The sequence below is a fragment of the Silurus aristotelis genome, assembly GCF_946808225.1.
Source record: "Silurus aristotelis genome assembly, chromosome: 11".
Taxonomy (NCBI): domain Eukaryota; kingdom Metazoa; phylum Chordata; class Actinopteri; order Siluriformes; family Siluridae; genus Silurus; species Silurus aristotelis.
This window is the reverse complement of record NC_139584.1, coordinates 14,853,457-14,871,743: the sequence shown is the minus strand read 5'-3', so window position 1 is coordinate 14,871,743 and position 18,287 is coordinate 14,853,457. Positions and strand designations below refer to the sequence as shown.

General features: G+C 35.9%; 1 protein-coding gene across 4 annotated transcripts in view; it reads left to right on the top strand.

Moving 5' to 3' along the window:
- The window catches only part of grid2 (glutamate receptor, ionotropic, delta 2), a 469,599-nt gene that overhangs the window by 246,456 nt on the left and 204,856 nt on the right, over positions 1 to 18,287 (top strand). For all 4 annotated transcript variants that reach the window (XR_014535572.1, XR_014535573.1, XM_083553625.1 and 1 more), the window contains exon 3: positions 17,885 to 18,169. Coding sequence is in view for 2 of the 4 variants with exons in the window: in XM_083553625.1 (XP_083409751.1) it covers positions 17,885 to 18,169 (285 nt within the window). In the remaining 2 variants the exon portion in view is untranslated. The remainder of the gene's footprint in view (positions 1 to 17,884; positions 18,170 to 18,287) is intronic.

The window sequence follows — 18,287 nt, the reverse complement described above, 5'->3', positions numbered from 1 at the left end:
GCCCTGCCTACCAAGGCCCGAGAGCCTTTTAACAGCCTTGTAGGCAACACAGTGGCCTTTAGCAATACAACACCTGGGGAGAGATAGCCAGCAAGTGTCTCTTTAAACCTGGGCATCTCCCCATAGCAGCACTCCTTACACTACATTCGCATATAGCAAACGCAGAGGAAGGGCATGTGGCACATATGGTGTCTCCCAAGACTTAGACACCTCGGTGTGCAGGTCGGGGTAAAGCGGTAGGCCCCAGGGCAGAGGCTGAAAAGGAAATGCTCATCCAGCTTGCTGGGAACGCGTTGCTTCTGCTTCTCATCAGGCCATCTGTAGCTTAGCGATGGCCCGTGTCACTACCTCCAGGAGCTCCTCGAACAGCACAGGCTGTGAGGAGTCCGTGGGCCCGCTAGCATCTGAAAATTGTCCCTCTTTGGAGGAAGATATCCGTAGCTCCGCATCACATGCACCAGAAGAAAGCCCTGCAGCAGCGAGAGCTTTCCCCGGGGTAGGGGAGCTCGGCCCAGCAGGGGAGGCTGGAAAGGACTTATCTGTCTCTATGCCTTCTGTTCAGTTGGCCTGCGAGCCCCACGACTTTTGGCGCCGCTTCGCCTCGGCGAAAGCGGGACCTGAGCCGCGAGGAAGATCACTCTTTTTCGAAGGGTGATATCCGGGAGCGGGCCGTGCAAATACAGCACGGAAAATCGTCTCTCCCAAGAGCTGACTGAGCATGTTCCACTCCTAAACAAACCACACACAGCTCATGGGTGTCTTCCCCGTAATGAAACGGGGGCAAGGAGGGACACACGTGTGGAAGTTAGTTTGATTTTTAGCCGTGTTGCACAGGTTCACACACAAAAACGCTTTTATGAACAACAGAAGCTGATGTCGCTCCCATCGCACTCCCATTTTGTAGCTTCCTGGTTTGCGTGATGTCGCCCGCCAATGACATCACGACTGCCTATTGGCCAGATTTTACATGTGATTCAGAGCATGAACAACACGGATGCTTTTCCAAAGCATTTCAATGCAGCTCAAGTTCCTGAAAGGGAACTCTATTCAGGTATTGAACATAATGTATATCTCTATTCAAGTTTTAGTCTGCTCCAAATGTGTCCTGCTGGTAACATTTACAGTTGTATTCATAATTTCAGGCATTCATGGCCAAATTAATGTTTTTATTGATTTCATGAGTTCAAATATGTAAACATAAGCACTGCAGCAAACTATATGGAATGTTAGTAATAGTAGTCCACAGTAACTTCATAGTAGATTCATTTTAATAATAGGAAAATATTATATGTGCAAAAGCTTGTACATGTTTGTACATTTTGTTAATTCTTGGAACCTGTGGAAATCTTTACAACTTAATTGACTTGCTAGTACTTGTTAGTCAATTGAAAGTGCCATTAAGAATAACAAATTTAGAATAAACAGATTATTGAGCGCTAACATTCTATATCTACTGTATATGCTGCTATAATCAGCTGACTAAAGATCTAAAAATAAGGCTAACTGTTGCCTATTAAAGGCTATAAACAAATTTAAAAAGGAGTTAAAAGTCAAGAAATGATCTGGAATACCAAGATATCATCCAGACAGAACTGCTGTTAAAGCCCATGTACATCAAGTTTCGAAGTGTTATGCTCTGACGCTGGAATGCTTTGAGTTACTGCTCTGAATTATTTGAGTTAGATAACTGCATGAATGTACCAGTTCCCAATAACAAAGTACTGATTTTATTTTCACAAGTTTTCATATATTTATTTTTGATTTAAATATAAAATATTTAATATGTCTAAATGTGCTAAATCTTCAATAATCATTCTTTTGTGCTTTCTCCTGCATAAATCAAACAAATAGTTACTGATAGCCAATTAAAACAAAACAGTTCCCAGAGCTATAAAATAAAACAAAAATTGAAAGTACTTATCAGAGAAGTGATGCTTCTGGGAGTAATTGATTTCCTAGATATTGATTTACTAAAAGAATTATAGACTACAGGCATGTTATGGGTGTGTGACTTACTAATGCTAAAGGAAATCACAACTTTCACAGCCATGGATTTTACAACAAGCACTTATCATAAAGGTCAAAGTGTCACAACCATGCATACGGCATGAAAAAATTTATATATATATATATATATATATATATATATATATATATATATATATATATATATATATATATATATATATATATACTTTAATGTACAATACAGTTAAATTAAAGATTTCTTGACAAGGTATAGGTTTATTTGCAGTACGTACAAATGTGTTTGGTATATCTTTATATCAAATAATTTTAATGTACTTAAATTAACTTGCATATAGAGGTATTTGTGATATCCTGTCACCTTTTAAATGATTTACAGTACATAAATTGACTAGTGATAAATCATTCTACTAATAATAATACATTTTATATATCCCGAATGGTCTTCTACAGTGCTTTTACTCATAGTCTATATATTCAGTATAAAGTCTTTATATAGTACCCCCTTTATACATTTTAATTCAACAATATCTGTAACTGAGACCAGGTCTCCCTGTCCATTATATTGTGTTTACATATAACCCAAAATACGGGCACAATTTAATTTTATTATACTTTCAATATCAAGTTGGGAGGTTGCACAGGTTATGTGTTATGTAATGCTTAATGCACTTATACTGTACATGATGAGCAACCCCTAGTTAGCTGCTGGTCTGCTTGCTTAAATGATTTTGATGTAATGTTACATTGCTCAACCCACAGCTAATACAATTTATTAATTAAAACAATACCATGATTTAAGCTATTTATTTTGAAAGAAAAACAAACTGAGATCAGAACCCTGTTCACGTAAGTATTTTATTTTGGGTGGGTGTTTCTTTCCTCGGACTCTAGCAATAAGAGAAACGTGGTATGCTGAATTTACAATCATAGCGTGGCTATGAGTTTATGATGAACATGTTTGAATTCAGAGGGAGTTCTTTTCGAAGGTAACAGAAAGTAATCAGCGCGCTCAGCCTCAGTGTTATCCGGAGGCCAAGCTGCACCATCACACGGTCGATGTTGACCGTAATTATTTTGGTTTGTATCCTTCTCTCTTTCTTCTCTCGTAGCTATACACATCTTTCTTTGTTTTAGGGGCAGCACTGCTTGATCAGGCTTTTTTGTTACTTTAGGTAATTGTAGCATTTGACTTCAGGATGTTTTTTCTAAGTGGATTTTACAAGTGTGTGATTCTGCACATATATTGTAAAATATTGTGAATTTTATTTTACTTTTTTTTTTTTTATCTGTCAGTAATAAGAAAAAAATCTTTTTTCTTTTTTTTCCATCTTTCAAGTAGAAGAAAAGACTTTAAAACTTTATGCATATGTGTTAATAAATATTATAGCTTCTTTATTATTATAAATGCTGTGCAACACACTGCATGGTACTTAAATAAAGAGTTATTTCAACATAACTACAGTATACATTCTCTATAAATTATATATAAAAAAACTTGGATCAAAGTAAAAAAAAAAAAAATTAAGAGAAGTACCGTATTTTTCGGACTATAAGCCGCTACGTTTTTCCGACGTTTTGAACCCTGCGGCTTAAACAAAGAAGCGGCTAATTTATGGATTTTTCCTGGGTTTTTTACCGGTTTCACAAACTTGAAGCCAAAAAACTGAACCCCATACCATTAGACCAATGAAATTTCCGATCGGAAACGCAAAAACGCAAAAACGTCAAAAGAAAAAACCCCGAGATAAATTATTGTGAAAGAAAGGAGGAAGACAGTTAACAATTACTTTCTTGGTAGGCTACTGTTTAGATACAAGCCGTTGTAGCGCGTTGAGTCTGGGTGAAGCGAGAGCTCGCTAACTCCAGTTGCAACAGAAATCATATAAGCACAGACAGGTTTCCAAAACTCATGCTTTTTTATTTTTCTTGGCAACAGCATTATGGGTTAGTCAAAAAAACTTAGAAATGAGCATCAGAAAATAATAAGGACATATTCCTCGGTCTTGTACACATGCAGTAATAGCGGAAAAATGTGGCACCAGGCTATTCCCAGAATGGCGCTCTGCTCTTAAAAGAGCCACAACATATTTCACCCGTTACCCCGTGTAACAAACACTGTCTTTCGGTAAAGCCTGTGTAAAGTTCATTAGTTTCAGTGTAGACAAAAAATAAAAATCTTTGGCAAATTCAGTGGGTGCGGCTTATATATGGGTGCACTTAATAGTCCGGAAATTACGGTAATCATTAACAATTTATCAGTGGTGTACACAAGTACACAAACCATGTAGTTGAGTAAATGTAGAGATACAATTGGTAAAATATTACTTCAGTAAACGAAAAAGTGCTTCCTTTAAACTTTCACTTGAGTAAAAATACAAAAGTATTTGCCTTTAAATGTATTTAAGTATCCAAAGTACTATGATTTACTGTGGCTGTAATGTTTCTCTTATAATTTTTTTTCACAATACTCTCTTAATCAAGTTTATGTGAAAAGACACAAATTTGACTCTTAGCACACCAATCTATTAATAGAATATTATGTAGAAAAAAAAAAAGAATCACACAAATAAAGCCACGTGTTTTTGCAAGTTAGAGTCAGTAGTTTCTTACATCATTTATTCCTCTAAAATTGTTCTACTTGCTGCTGAATTGACCCTGAACTTTATTTTGTTGTTAAGCAGATACCACCAAACAGCAATCAAAACAAGTTCAAAACAGAGCATGCACTCTACCCTGATTGGTGGCTTGCTGTGTACTTGACCAGTTGAGGTTTTTTTCCACTCATTAATAAAAAAGCAACGACTGATTTTACAAAATTTAGTTGAAAATTTTTTGTGTGAATGTAGTGAAGTTAAAGTAAAATCTCCCCAAATGAAAATACTTCAATAAAGTTCAGCTAGCAATAAAGCTACCACATTGACTTTTAGTAGCCTAATGTGTCCTATATCACATGACCATGACAAATTCAGAACAAATAGTGATATAAATATACTATTTAGTGTAGGCACTCTAATTACATTCTTAGGATCAAACTGTTCTCATGAAAGTCAGCATGCATACATTCTGCCTGTATTGTCAGTGAAAACATCTTTCCACATTGTATATTGTATTCTTGCTAAAAAATAAAGGCACAAAAAAAGGTAGATGAGAAACTTTGCGCTTAAAGTATTTTTTTTTTAGTTTCTCTAACAACAGACTGTGTTAGAAACACACAGCAATCTCAAGAAGAAACTTGGAAAGTTTAGTGTGGATACATTTGGTATATTTCTTATATAGTTGAACATCTGTAAATCGATTTGAATGATGGCCACTTATGGTACCTGTGACTGTCTATACATCAGATATAGCAAATGCTTACTTATGAAGTGTGAGAAAGACACTCACAGATGCCACAGGACGCTTTTAGAGTTGGAAATGAAGACAAGACGGCCAGTTCTGTTGAGATAAACATTGAGCTACATCTCACAGACATGATCTCATGCCACAGCCACAATCTGTTAAGTAAATAGCCTGTTCAAGTCGTCTTTGTTTCAAATTGCTGAGCACAGTATTTGCCACAGATTTCCGACTCACTCTCTCTCATCCGTATTCAGTTTTACAGTTGTTTTTTTCCCTTCTGGTATAGTTTCTCTCTTGTCTTCTCCCATGTCATGCCCTTCTTTATTCTCTTTAGGGCACATTTTCTCCTGGCATTGTTTTTCCTTTTTACCTCCTTTTTTTTTTTTTTTTTTTTTTTCTTTTTTTTACAAAGGTACATTTTAACATTTAATATTTTCTTTTCTGTTAGCATGAGTCAGATCTCACCTCAGAGGTTACAGGACCTTTCAGAAATAATGGATGGATGGATATCGACCTGATTGTGTTCTGATTGCCGTTGTAGTAGGGGAGAGTGGCGCTGTCACCTCTTGTTTCATGCTTGAATGCACTGTGGCACAGAGTCAGCAGTTAGTTTCATAGCTGGCCAAGTCCAAAAGGAAAAAAAAAAACAGTATTTCCTCAATCTGTACAAGATTTCTAGTCTAATACAATATTTATTTATTTATTTTTTACTATTTTTACTGATTCCTCCCCAACACCTTTGAAAGAAAAGGCATATTTTGCTATGCGGACTAAAATGAGAGACAGAACAGGAGAAATTATGTGTATGCTATAATTGTGGAGGAGGAGAAGGTCAGTGCAAAAGGATTACAATGAAAGAGGAGCAGCAGGAACATTTATTGTAGTTTTACCATTGTATAGGAAACAATAAACTAAATAAGACGCACACAGGAGGACGACTGTGATTCAAATGTGCGTGTTTTAATGGAAAATGTAACGATTTTTACATGAAGCCATTGATTCCTACTATAGTACTAGAAAACCTTTAAAGTAAAACCCTTTAGTATTTGAGAAATAGGATTACAGCAGAGTGTATGATTTTGCGTTGTGATTTTGCTGTCGCAGACCAAATTGCAAATCATTAGAGAAATCTTTGGTCATGAGTTTAGCAGGTCGGTCTTAGAATGCATAATGTAACATGCTCACTGAAGGCCAATTTAGTGCCATAGTGACCAAAAACAGCTGACTACTAAGTTCTGGCAGTGGAATAAATGAAATATAAAAATATCATGCTTTCACTGCTGCTATGGTGCTCATTTAAAGTCAGCAGTGGCCTAGGATTATGCTAAACTCATGGGACAGCTACTTGAATGGTAGTTGCAATAACAGACATTTTTATATAAATGAATAAAGACTGAATTCTTCTCACTTTGAAGAATGTTTCTCTTTATACAACCACGTATGAGCTCAACTGATGACATAAAGTCAGGAAAAAATCTATGATGTGCACGGAATTGGAACACTAAATTGCATCAATAATATATAGTTTTTATCGATTAGAACATTGTCTATTAGTCCTTCAAAAAGCAAGGACCTTTGTACTGTAGTTGTACTCATAGAGAGAGAATTTTAAGAAGTACCTTTACTTTACTTGAGTAATATTTAAGTAGGGTTCTTTTACTTAAGTACAGGGCGATGTACTATGTCCACCACTGAATAAACAGAACATAGAGATTACGGTAAATCATAGGTTTTATATAGAATTCAGTCAGTATTCAATTGAGATTGTTTTATACAGTAACAGACTGCTGTGTGTTTGCACAGTTCACAAACAAAGCTCAAAAGTGTTTGTTTGGTCAACATAGTCAGTAAATTTGTAACAGTTCAGTATCTGTGAATATGTTGGGAAGAGCTGAAATAATGCTTGAGCGTGTACTTTTTATTAGGGTTTTATTTGTATGTATTTGTATTTGTAAGTTAAATACAGTGCCATTGTATGGAAAAGTGCAACACATTTTTATTTAAACAAACAGTTGTGAAACTAACACAGCTGTTTGTTTGTTATTTCTTTCTTTTCCTTAAAGGTTCTTGATAACAGTTCTTGTGTAAAATTCAAAGCACTTTAAAGGCTTAGTTCAGCTCTTAATGACTCACTTTATCCCTAAGGAACCTTTTTTTATTAAAAGTACATGTATGATTAAACAAACATTACCACAACAAGCCAAGCACTTTTAATGCTTTGTGAACTGTTAAGTAATTCTTAGTCCTTCCTGTTGCTCTTGTGTTGTGGCAGTTGTAACACCAAATTTACCTTTGGGATTAATAAAGTACTCTCTGATCTGCATTCTTTGAAAAAATAATTCTTGGAAAAAATGAATTTATTGCATTTTCCCTGAAACATACCCAGAGCTATGTGTAGCCTCTGCATCCGAGCAGCTCTTCTTCTAAGATATTGATGGCTTTGTGAAGAAAAATGTCCAATTTGAATTATTTCCACCATTAGAGCTTTTGCCATGTTATTAGCATATTGAAATCACTCTCACTTTGCATTCTAGCAGAAAATGGTTTCTAAGATTCAGCTGCCTTGAAGAATTTTTCTTTACAGTTTATTCTTGCTCTTTGGGACCATAAGGAAATTACTTTTAATTATTATTCATTGAATGCACACAATTATTTTGTGCAATCTTCTTTCGTCTTAGCTTGCGACAGTATCATTGACGATATCTTAATGATAGCAGACTATGATTATATTTACTAGTCAACATTTCTATGTATTTGTTAAATTTCACAGTTAGGGCAGGTGATGCAGTATTCAGCAAATAATGCTATTAATTACAATAAATAATAATTAATAAAAAGAAACAATGCTGTATTTGTATCATATATGTGCATGTAACTATTGTTAAGGCAAAATAAAAACAAAAAGTTTCAGAAGTCTACAGAGATACAGAGGTACAAATGTTTAATTTAAACGAATCATTCCAGCTGGGTTACTGATCATAAGGCCAGGGGTTCAAGCCCCAGCACCACAAAGCTGACACTGGTTGGCCCTGGAGCAAGGCGCTGACCCTGCATTCAAACCCCTATCTTCTTAGCAAGGACTGCTTTGTGAAAAAAAATCTCTGTGCAATATTTGACAAATAAAGGCGCCTTCATATTCTGAACATGCCGGGCAAATGCACCAAAAGAACAATTTAAGTCGGAAAGGTTGACCCTGACACTGAGTGGCTTTGTTATGCTGTGGAGGGCATTTTGCCAACATGATTTGTTCTAGCTTGTCCCCTTAGATAGAAGAGTCACTAGAAATCAATACCAAGTTCTTCTCACTGATCACCTTTATCTTGTGCTGAAATAGTTTTCTTCTGATTGTAGTGCTCTTTTCTAAAATGACCCCCGCCTCACCATTCACAGGACACAAGAGCTTGCTGAATGGTTTGAATAAGTATGAAAATGATGTAAATCATACTCTCTGCCCTTCCCGGTTACCATAAAACAACCCATGGGAGATTTTGGGATGCAGTGGTACACAGCACTCTTTACAACCACTATCAAAATACCAATTGAGGTAATATCTTGTGAAAGAATGTTGCTCATCCCTAGAGTACAGTTTGAGAGATTTGAAGGATTTCTTCCAAGGAGCACTGTGCTGGCATCTCGTGGTGGCCCACCTGTTTGTCACCTGTTGGTACATTCCACAAATATAAGGGCCAAGGGACATATATTGTTAACATCTTTAGACAGTTAGTAATTGAGTCTTACTCACTGTTTTTTATACTTTTACTTAAAGTCTAATTTTGTGTTTCCTTCTATCTCAAATATATTTTGATGGTAATGTATGGGTCAACAATAAATTGCCAAGATGTATTAATATTGTGATGTATTATTATTTATTGTGCTTATTTAGACATCATAAAGTCCCAAGATATCATCTTTCAAAATGTGGCTAGAACATGTTTTTAAATGTGTGGATAAGAACTGCCATTTATTTACACAAAAATTGGTATTTATAACAAGTGTGCATTCAGTGAACATAAATCCCACACATTCTAAATTGATATGCTTGTGCACCTTTATGTCCATTTACATAAAGAAATGCCCCTAAATCCCATACATGTTTTACAACATTCCTTTAATAAGCAAAGCTACCTGCTGTGCCACTGCTCATTGTGGATACATTGAGTATGCCATTGAAAAAAAAAAGAAGAAATTATTTGAAATAGAGATACTTTTGCACAAAGTATATTAAAACAAAAATGGTTGATATGCCATTGATTTGTTTAGGAAATAAATAATGCAACTTTTAACATTTTTTAAATGTTTAAATATATGTGTTCTGTGTAATATATTTAGAAAACCGACAAGGGTCTATTCTTTAAACCTTTTTAAATACAATACATTGCACTGTGTGTGATTAGAATGCATATGATATTGCATTGTCATTTCTACTAAAATTCTTAGCAGTATTTGTTTGGAAAATGCCTTACCTTTCACCATTCTCTCTGAGAAATTTGCCAGTAGCTAAAAATAAACTATTTAAAATACTTTACAGATGGACCAAAACTGCACTGGGCACTCACTTTGACTGATGATTCAATCATCCCTCTCAGCAAAGAACTTCCTTCTGAAAAAAATATTTTCCCCCTCATGCAAAGCTGCAAATCTTCAAGCAAGTTATCATCACAATCAATTGTTGGACGTGCCTTGCGATTTTACGTCACATCTGGACTTTTTCATCTGGTTGTGAGCATTAAAGTTAGTAACTACTGTCAGTTTTGTGCTCAAATGATTGACGTTCACAGCCTGGGTTCAGTAAAATGGAAAATATTTTTTTAATCTGAACCGTGCGCAAGAAGAGCAACAGCCTTGAACGAAAAATAATGTGAGACACTGTAAGGTGCAAGCTGAGATTTAAATTATTGTTTTAATTACAAGAAAATTTGATTCAAGTTCTAGATCATGTGACATGACATATATGGCTGCAATAGCTGATGGGAACTGTAGTCTATGGCCTTAATCCTGACACAACTGTTTATTTGTAAGCATTTTCTTTACACTTGTCCTCTTTTAGCTAAACTCCATTATGAAGCACGTTTTAATTAAGTTTTATTCAGTATAGATTGCAGAACTAAAAGGAGAAAATAAATCTGAACCTGCCTACAGGTTTTCAGGATGTTTAAGGGGTTGATAATGTCAATAATGACTGCTGCCTGGTGTCAAACCCTTGTTATACCCAGTGCAAATAGCAATACACAGCAAACCTGTTGAAGCTAAAGAGGTCCAGATTTTGGCTTAAACCCTTTACCTGTCTGGCATCTATACAACCTAATGAAACATATACTGTAATAACACAACAAATCAATCCATGTCGAGGTAAACTCCTGATTTTCTTTTACTGCACAAAAAAATTACACCGTTCACTGAATCGTTCACTCTAGTAATGTATTTCGTTTGTCATCATGTAACAGATCAGCATCCCTTGACTAGTTAACTTAAAGGTTTTGACAGGATTAAAAATGGGTGCAAAACACATGATATGAGGCATCATCTTGCACTGTTGTCCTGTATAAAAATGCAATATATTGCAGAGTTCCAAAATATAGGTAAAATGTTTTCGAAATTATTTTCAGCATATTAGATTTTCTTGTCTGTGAGACAAGATATGAAAGATAAACGTTGGGGTCTAAATATATGTAATACCACTTTCTTCAATACAGTATGTACTGGTGTAGGCTGAATGGGATATAAGCATAGACAACAACTAAGAATTTTATAAACAGTGTTTTATTCTATAGGTGAATGGCAATGAAGTAGAATTTTATTTAATAACTGCAAAAGTTTTCTGGTACCAACTGGGCAGCAAAATCCGCAGTGAATCAGTTTGATAGTCATCATTTGCTCATATTAAGAGAAATAAAAGTGCATCAAATAGTATTGCATCATCAGGATGCTTTAGCTTCAGAACATAATGGCCCATTACATTTTTTGTTTTATTTTGTAATTATTGTGAAATCAGCAAAATTACAAGCTAAACGTAATAACGTTTCGGCGTATTCTGCTCTAATTCACCTATTTTCATAAGCCAAAAAGCACACAAATAAAACATTTAGTTTGTTATTTGTCATATAAATTACTATGTTTCTCCTTTTTCTTCTTCTTCTTTTTGTTCTACTTTTTATTTTTATTTTTCTTATTATTATTAATAATAATAAAGCAAATTTGCAAATCCCAAACCAGGACGATATGGTCATATGCTTATCATACCTTAGTCTTATTTAGGTAGCTAGGATATGCAACTCAGTATCTGCTTTCTCAGGGCTGCTCTCTATCGTCAAGATCTTTTCAACCAAGATTTGTAAATAAAAAATATTAGTTTGTTTAGTTTTTTTTCTGAACTCTCTTACTTCTGTCTTCCATTTTTCCTCTATTATTGTCTAGACTTAGTTGACAAGGCAGGAAATGGATAATCGAAACATCCAATTTTAAGTAGTTGCTGAGTGATAATGTTGTAATGGTGGTGGTGCTACAGTGTGTGTGTGTGTGTGTGTGTGTGTGTGTGTGTGTGTGTGTGTGTGTGTGTGTGTGTGTGTGTATATTCATTCATTCATTTTCTCACGCTTATCTGTAAATCGGGTCGCGGGGGCAGCAGTCTAAGCAGGCCCCCGCCTTCGACTGCTGCCCAATCCTCACAGCACCGTCCCTTGCGGTCCCTCCTGCAGGTGGTGAGCCCACGGGAAGGCGGCCCCACGTCACTCCGACGTCACGGACCTTGATATTTCCCTCGTAAGGGACCCCCGGAGCATAGAGGGTTAAGGGCCTTGCTCAAGGGCCCAAGAGTGGCAGCTTGGCTGTGTGTGTGTGTGTGTGTGTGTGTAAAATAGAGAGAGAGAGAAAAAAAAAACTTTTCAGACCCACTCTCACATACGCTAAACACAGTGCTTTTGCTCTTTTGCAAATTTCAGTGTGTTTATGGGCTTTTAGTTGCCAGTTGCTAAAATTCACTGTGTCTCAGACTGTACAGTAGACATGCTGTATTGTAAAAAGGTTTTAAATTAAAACACCACCAAATGGTGCATTTGCTATTTTTAAACCTGCAGTTTTGTGGATTGAGACATAGCCTGTGTGGAGGCACAAAGGCAAAGTTAGGTTCGATTATTGCAGGGTTCGGGATAAAAAATAAAAGTAAATCACATTATTTCTTATTTACAGCTGCTTTATGTTACAGAAAAATAATATAGATAAGATATATAAGATATATTTATTGTCATCTATTTTTAAGCACCAGTTAGCCAACAAATTATATGCTAAATAAATAATAAATGTTTGTGTTACATGCCAAAACAAATAGAAGGGTAAAAGGAGATTAAACAAATGGGTTTAAGGAGTTGAATGAGGTTGCCACTGACACCATAAAGTGGGGGTGTGACAGGAGTTACGTTTCCTGTTCTCAAATTCACAGGTGTTAGAATGATACAGTCATGATCAGGCACATCAAATCTGCCAACAAGAAAATTAACACCTAAAACCATAACAACTAAAATTTAGCAATAGAAAGTCTAACCTGTCACAAAATGAATGCCCAGGTTTAACTGTTAACTGTTAATGAATGAGCAGTGTGAAATACGAAAAAAGATCACTGAGGATCCCTATTCCCTGAGTGAAAAAATGACCCAGAGTGACCTATTTTAAGTGTGAAAAGCCCTTGGGAGTGGTTTCTCTATACTGACATATTGAATGCTTGTTAAACGCTTCCTTCAACTCAGATTTTACTTTAAGGAGCAGTAAGGAAGGATGGAGGAAGTAGTCAAGCATATGGGTAAGATGAATGTCTGTGAGAAATGAAAGCAGAGAAGAAGGAGGATTGATACTGGGGAGTTTACTAATGAGTCACAGGTTCAATGCGTGTGCTTTACTCAGAGGAGATTGGCCCTGTGATAAATGGCTCAATTTGAAAAGCTTCAATTAGAGAGAAAACTTCTGCATACTGATATGGGTAAAAAAGCAAGAGAACATGCCAGTGTTTGCACACTCACCCTCCCCCCAAAAAAAGTTGATGCAAGCTCTGCTGTCTTCTCAGCTGCAGAAAGATGTACGAGACAGTCTCAGCCTCTTCTTTATCTCTCTGAAGAGCTACGTTATCCTCTTAAAAACTCTTTAAACACACCGAAGCAGGTGGGCCTGCCGCGCATTGATTGTGTTCCTCATGTCTGTAGCCAGCTGGCATGCTAACGTGCTTATGTGTCTTCATTACACACAGAGACAGAAAGACAGGTCTCTTTAATAACACAAGATCATCCCTTCATCACCAATGCTTACATTGTGAAATTTGGAGAGTTACCTGTAACAAAATGTTTAAATCTTTCTTCCTTGTTGCTCTGTGTATTTCTAGAACCTTCTTGCTTGAAATGTGTAGCATGGCAAAAAAATGAAAAGTGGGAGGAGAAGTGTTCTAAAAGAGGGGAAATAATAACTGCATTCCCATTAATATAATCTGTATTACAAAGGAGGAAAATGAAGACAAAAGTTGGCAGTAAGGAGCATAGAGCATTAATATTTCATTATAAACATGAAAACCATTGTATGGGATTTGGATTTATTATACACAAATGTTCATTAAAGCATGATCAAAAAGTAATTCTAAATTCCATACCAAACCTATAACATTTCCTATGAGATTTTCTTGTTGTATAGTGAGGTATGTTCTAGTGTGCCGCAGTTCAGACAGAATCGCAAGATTTTGAAGTGTGGAATGGTAGCCATGTTGGTTCAGTATTCCTTTCACTTTCCTGCTCCAAAACAACCCAAAACCATTTAGCTTCCACCTCCATGTTTGACTATAGGTGTAAGGCAGTCAGGGAGACTTGGTCTCTGACATAAGTTAGAACCAAAAATGTGACATTTAGACTTCCTTCCACTCATTTGGTGTCCAAGTCTTGTGTCTTTTTGCCTTTTAACTAGTGTGTTGCATATAAACAAAAGGAACATGCATTTTTCTCAAAATCAATAACAGACTAAATAGACTAGACTAAACTTTTGAGAGTTGCTGTGCATGTAATCTACAAGTAGAGTCTTACAGGGACACTACAGCTTCTATTAAAACCAATTTTCTCAGCTATAGACTTTTAAAACCAATAAACATTATTGGACGATTTCTATTGTTTTATTAATTTTTTTTTTTAAACAATATTGTTGACTGTGAAACATGTTAGTTTTTGGTATATACTGTAACTTTCACAAACTTCCACAAAATCTTTTTTTTTTTATCAAAATTTTATTTAATATTATCACTCCTATATTTAAAAAGAAATATTTAATTAACTTCTTGTTCGTGTTGTTACTGTAGAAACGCTAAATTATGAATAGATGAATCAATAAACTACAGATGCTCCCTATAAAAGAGACAGCAAAAAAAAATGTTTTTGCTTTATATGTTATCCCTGACAGAAGACACTGATTATATCAGAAAATCGAAAAAAGAGATTGACACTTAAGGTGTGCAATAAGTGCATTTGCATGATTAGTACACCTTGACTGAGTATAAGCACATATACGACTCTCCCTCTTATTGTGAATAAACAGTTGCAAGTTTTCATTAGAAAACACGGCTTGTGCAGGCATGTGAGAGAGGTCAGTAATGCCTAGACAGAATGTTCATGCACCATGAAGGCAGCAGAGCATGATATTGAGCTTTCTGTCGTGTTCACCTGTCAGGAGTAAATGGGGCCTTTCTGCCGAAACACTCCACAGTCACTACAAAGGTGCTCAGCTATGACTTCTGCTGCCGCTATATCAGGTGGGGCTGCCAAGATGTAGGACAACACTTAATGCTTCAAACCAGCATAGGCTTGATGTGTACTGCAAGCCTTTCTTCTAGTATTGCAGAAATCATGGATTTTCTTTTACTTTATTTATTTATTTCTTGCATTCATCATCAGTGTTAATTGATTAATGTGATACTAATTATTTAGTTGTATACTAATTATTTAGTTGTATGTTACAATCATTGGGGTCCAGTAATAATAATCTATTGTCTTTGTATCTTGAACTTACATTACTCTAACTATTCACTTGTTGCTGCAAACCAAGGAATTTTTCAAAACAAATTTCTCTACATATGATCATGTCTTTTCTTACACATAGCTTACAATATATGCAAAACAGCCAGGTCAGTTATCCACACTCGTAGGAAAGTACTTTCCTACATCTTCCAAATACAAGAGCTTACAGTTGTCCATGATTGGTTAATGTTGCTGTAACTGAAAAGCAAAAGAGTTATGCCATTCCACTCACCAAAAAAAAAAAAGAGAACGGTGGCAGCATTGCTCTGGTTGATGGCTGTAGTATCAGCAAAATTCAAACTCTCATTGAAATATTTTATATTCTTGTTATATTTAATTTTATATTTGACATCAATGTCACACTGATGATGTACGTTACAAGTTTAGCACTTCCTTTATAGTGGCATTAATATGAATATACTGTATGTATTCACTTGGCTAAATCTGTGCACCATCTACTGGATCAAACATTTTTTTGATACTGCATGCAGGTTATTTTTAAATTGACGTAACAAGCTGACTGTCAGCTTAACCCACAAGGACATTTCCAGTGATTTATTTTGATCCCAGGATTTAGAATGATAGCTTGATTCTTTGCCTCAGCAATTACTGTATTCTTAGGTCAAAGGATAGATCAAATGATTAATGTAGCACATTAACTAATGATGTGAAATCTGTGGCTAAATTGTGGTAATGCAGTATTGTGATGAACGCTCCATTGTAGCCCATGCTAATACAGTTACCGTGATCGATTGGTGAAATCAATATAGACACCTGCAAATTCTATGCACAGTGCAATCAGGCTGTTAATTCATTCTGATCTAAATGTAAAATGTGAGATAAGATTTGCAGGCAAATGTTTGTGTATTTAAGCAAATCTGGTATAAGTAGAAAAATGTTTGCATTTTCATTAATATGCTTGGAATTTATATTATCCCAAGGTTTAATGACACCAGTCACCACATGCACATTGGCCTTGACCTGCTGGTGGGTAGTTTGATGACATTTCTATGAATTTGGTTACAGGCAATTGAAATTCTTCGCCTTGTGAAGCCACAGCTTGATAAAGGCTAAACACAGAATGGCAACTGCACTCATTTGCATAAAGTCGAGCCTCTCTGAAACTAAGCTGAATAGAGAGACTTTTTTTTTTTTTGCCAAATTGCAAGTGGATTGAAAGTTTACATTCGGAAATAAAGAAATTAAGACATTTGAATATCACTTTTAAAATTGTCATGGCAATTTTACTTCCTGTAGGATCACTTAAAGAATATTTATCATATTATTAACTATCATGTATGGCAGAATAAAAATAGTACTTTTTATGAAATTTCACAAAAATGGTCTAAGGAATGTGTTCTTTTAAATATCAATCAAATTGAAAGGTGACAGTTGTTATATTTAAGGCCTGCATTTCATTGAATAAAACCCAACCTATGCTTTTTGTATCTTTTTCCTTAAAGATCAATTTTTCTGAAATATAAAAGGCACAACAGCCACTGTCATGCTTTTCTCTGGACACAAGACTTTTCTACCAACTAGCAAATTACATTGCACCTCAGCTCAGGCGACATGCTCCATGTTTCACCTTCCACAAATCTGGTGACAAGCAATGAAACAAGCCAAGTGAGATGAATGTATGTGTCTAGCATCAGTGTTGCTGTGTGTCTGGAGCACAGTGGGTGGTTAAAATTCATTTGGGATTTAAGGAGTGAATGTTTTTTTTTTTTTTCTTTTTGTAATGAAATTGGATATCAGAGATTAATTCGACATTAAAATATTATTATCATTAATAATGCATTCTATTTAAGGGCAGCGATACACAGGGTTGGGATGGTTTACATGGCTGCACACACATCTATCAAAGTCATTGCTGTGGGTTGGAATAGTAGCAAGAGGTGAGAAGAGCATATAAAGAGATCGGGAGTAGCACCAGTGCCCTCTAATGATGGATCGCTGGGCTGTTTTTTTTTTTTTTTTGCCAACTATGCACTTGAGAAATTAATTGGTTTGCATAAAGTGCTTTGTAGCATAGTAGTATGTAATTTACACGGATACTAGTGAGTTTATGCTTTTTCCTATCGAGATCCAATTTTAGAGATCCAGCCTTGTATATTGCTGTAATGCCATAGTCTCTGTGGCAGCAATAACAAACACTGTGGCCTATGATGGTGCTGAATCTACTGGAACTATATGTAATTAGTAATTAAGTGCACTGAAAAGGCACATTGATTACTTAGATCTTGGCTTCCAGTTTGCAATTATGTTTGAGGTTGAGCCATATAATCGCCATGTACTAAAGCGCACAATATGCTAGCTTTAGTAAAAAAGAGCTCTATTTGCTTTCAGTGGTCCTCAGTTACTTTCGGAAGTTTTGTATAACATCAGCAGTTGTCTGGATTTAATCTTTTATTTCTCCTGTCAGCTTATATATCCTAATGTGCTCCCTAGCTCAAAAACAGTTGAAAATCCATATACTATTAGATAAACATGTCTCAATGTCTTTTTCTCCCTCTCTGCAGCATGTGAGCTGATGAACAGAGGCATCCTTGCTCTGGTGAGCTCAATCGGATGCATGTCTGCAGGCTCGCTTCAGACCCTGGCCGATGCCATGCACATCCCCCATCTGTTTATACAGCGGGCACCAGCAGGAACACCTCGCTCCAGCTGCCCTCCAACAAGCCATGGACAACCTGATGACTACACTCTTTTTGTCCGTCCCCCTGTCTACCTGAATGATGTCATCTTCCAAGTGGTGATGGAGTACACCTGGCAGAAGTTTATCATCTTTTATGACACTGATTATGGTAAGAGCAAAATGCAATGTAGAAGAATTAGACAGTTCCAGTAAGTCATATGATGGTAATGAAACAACTGAAGAAATTTTGTCTCACCCAAGCGGCTTCCAAGCAGAAAATGTACAGT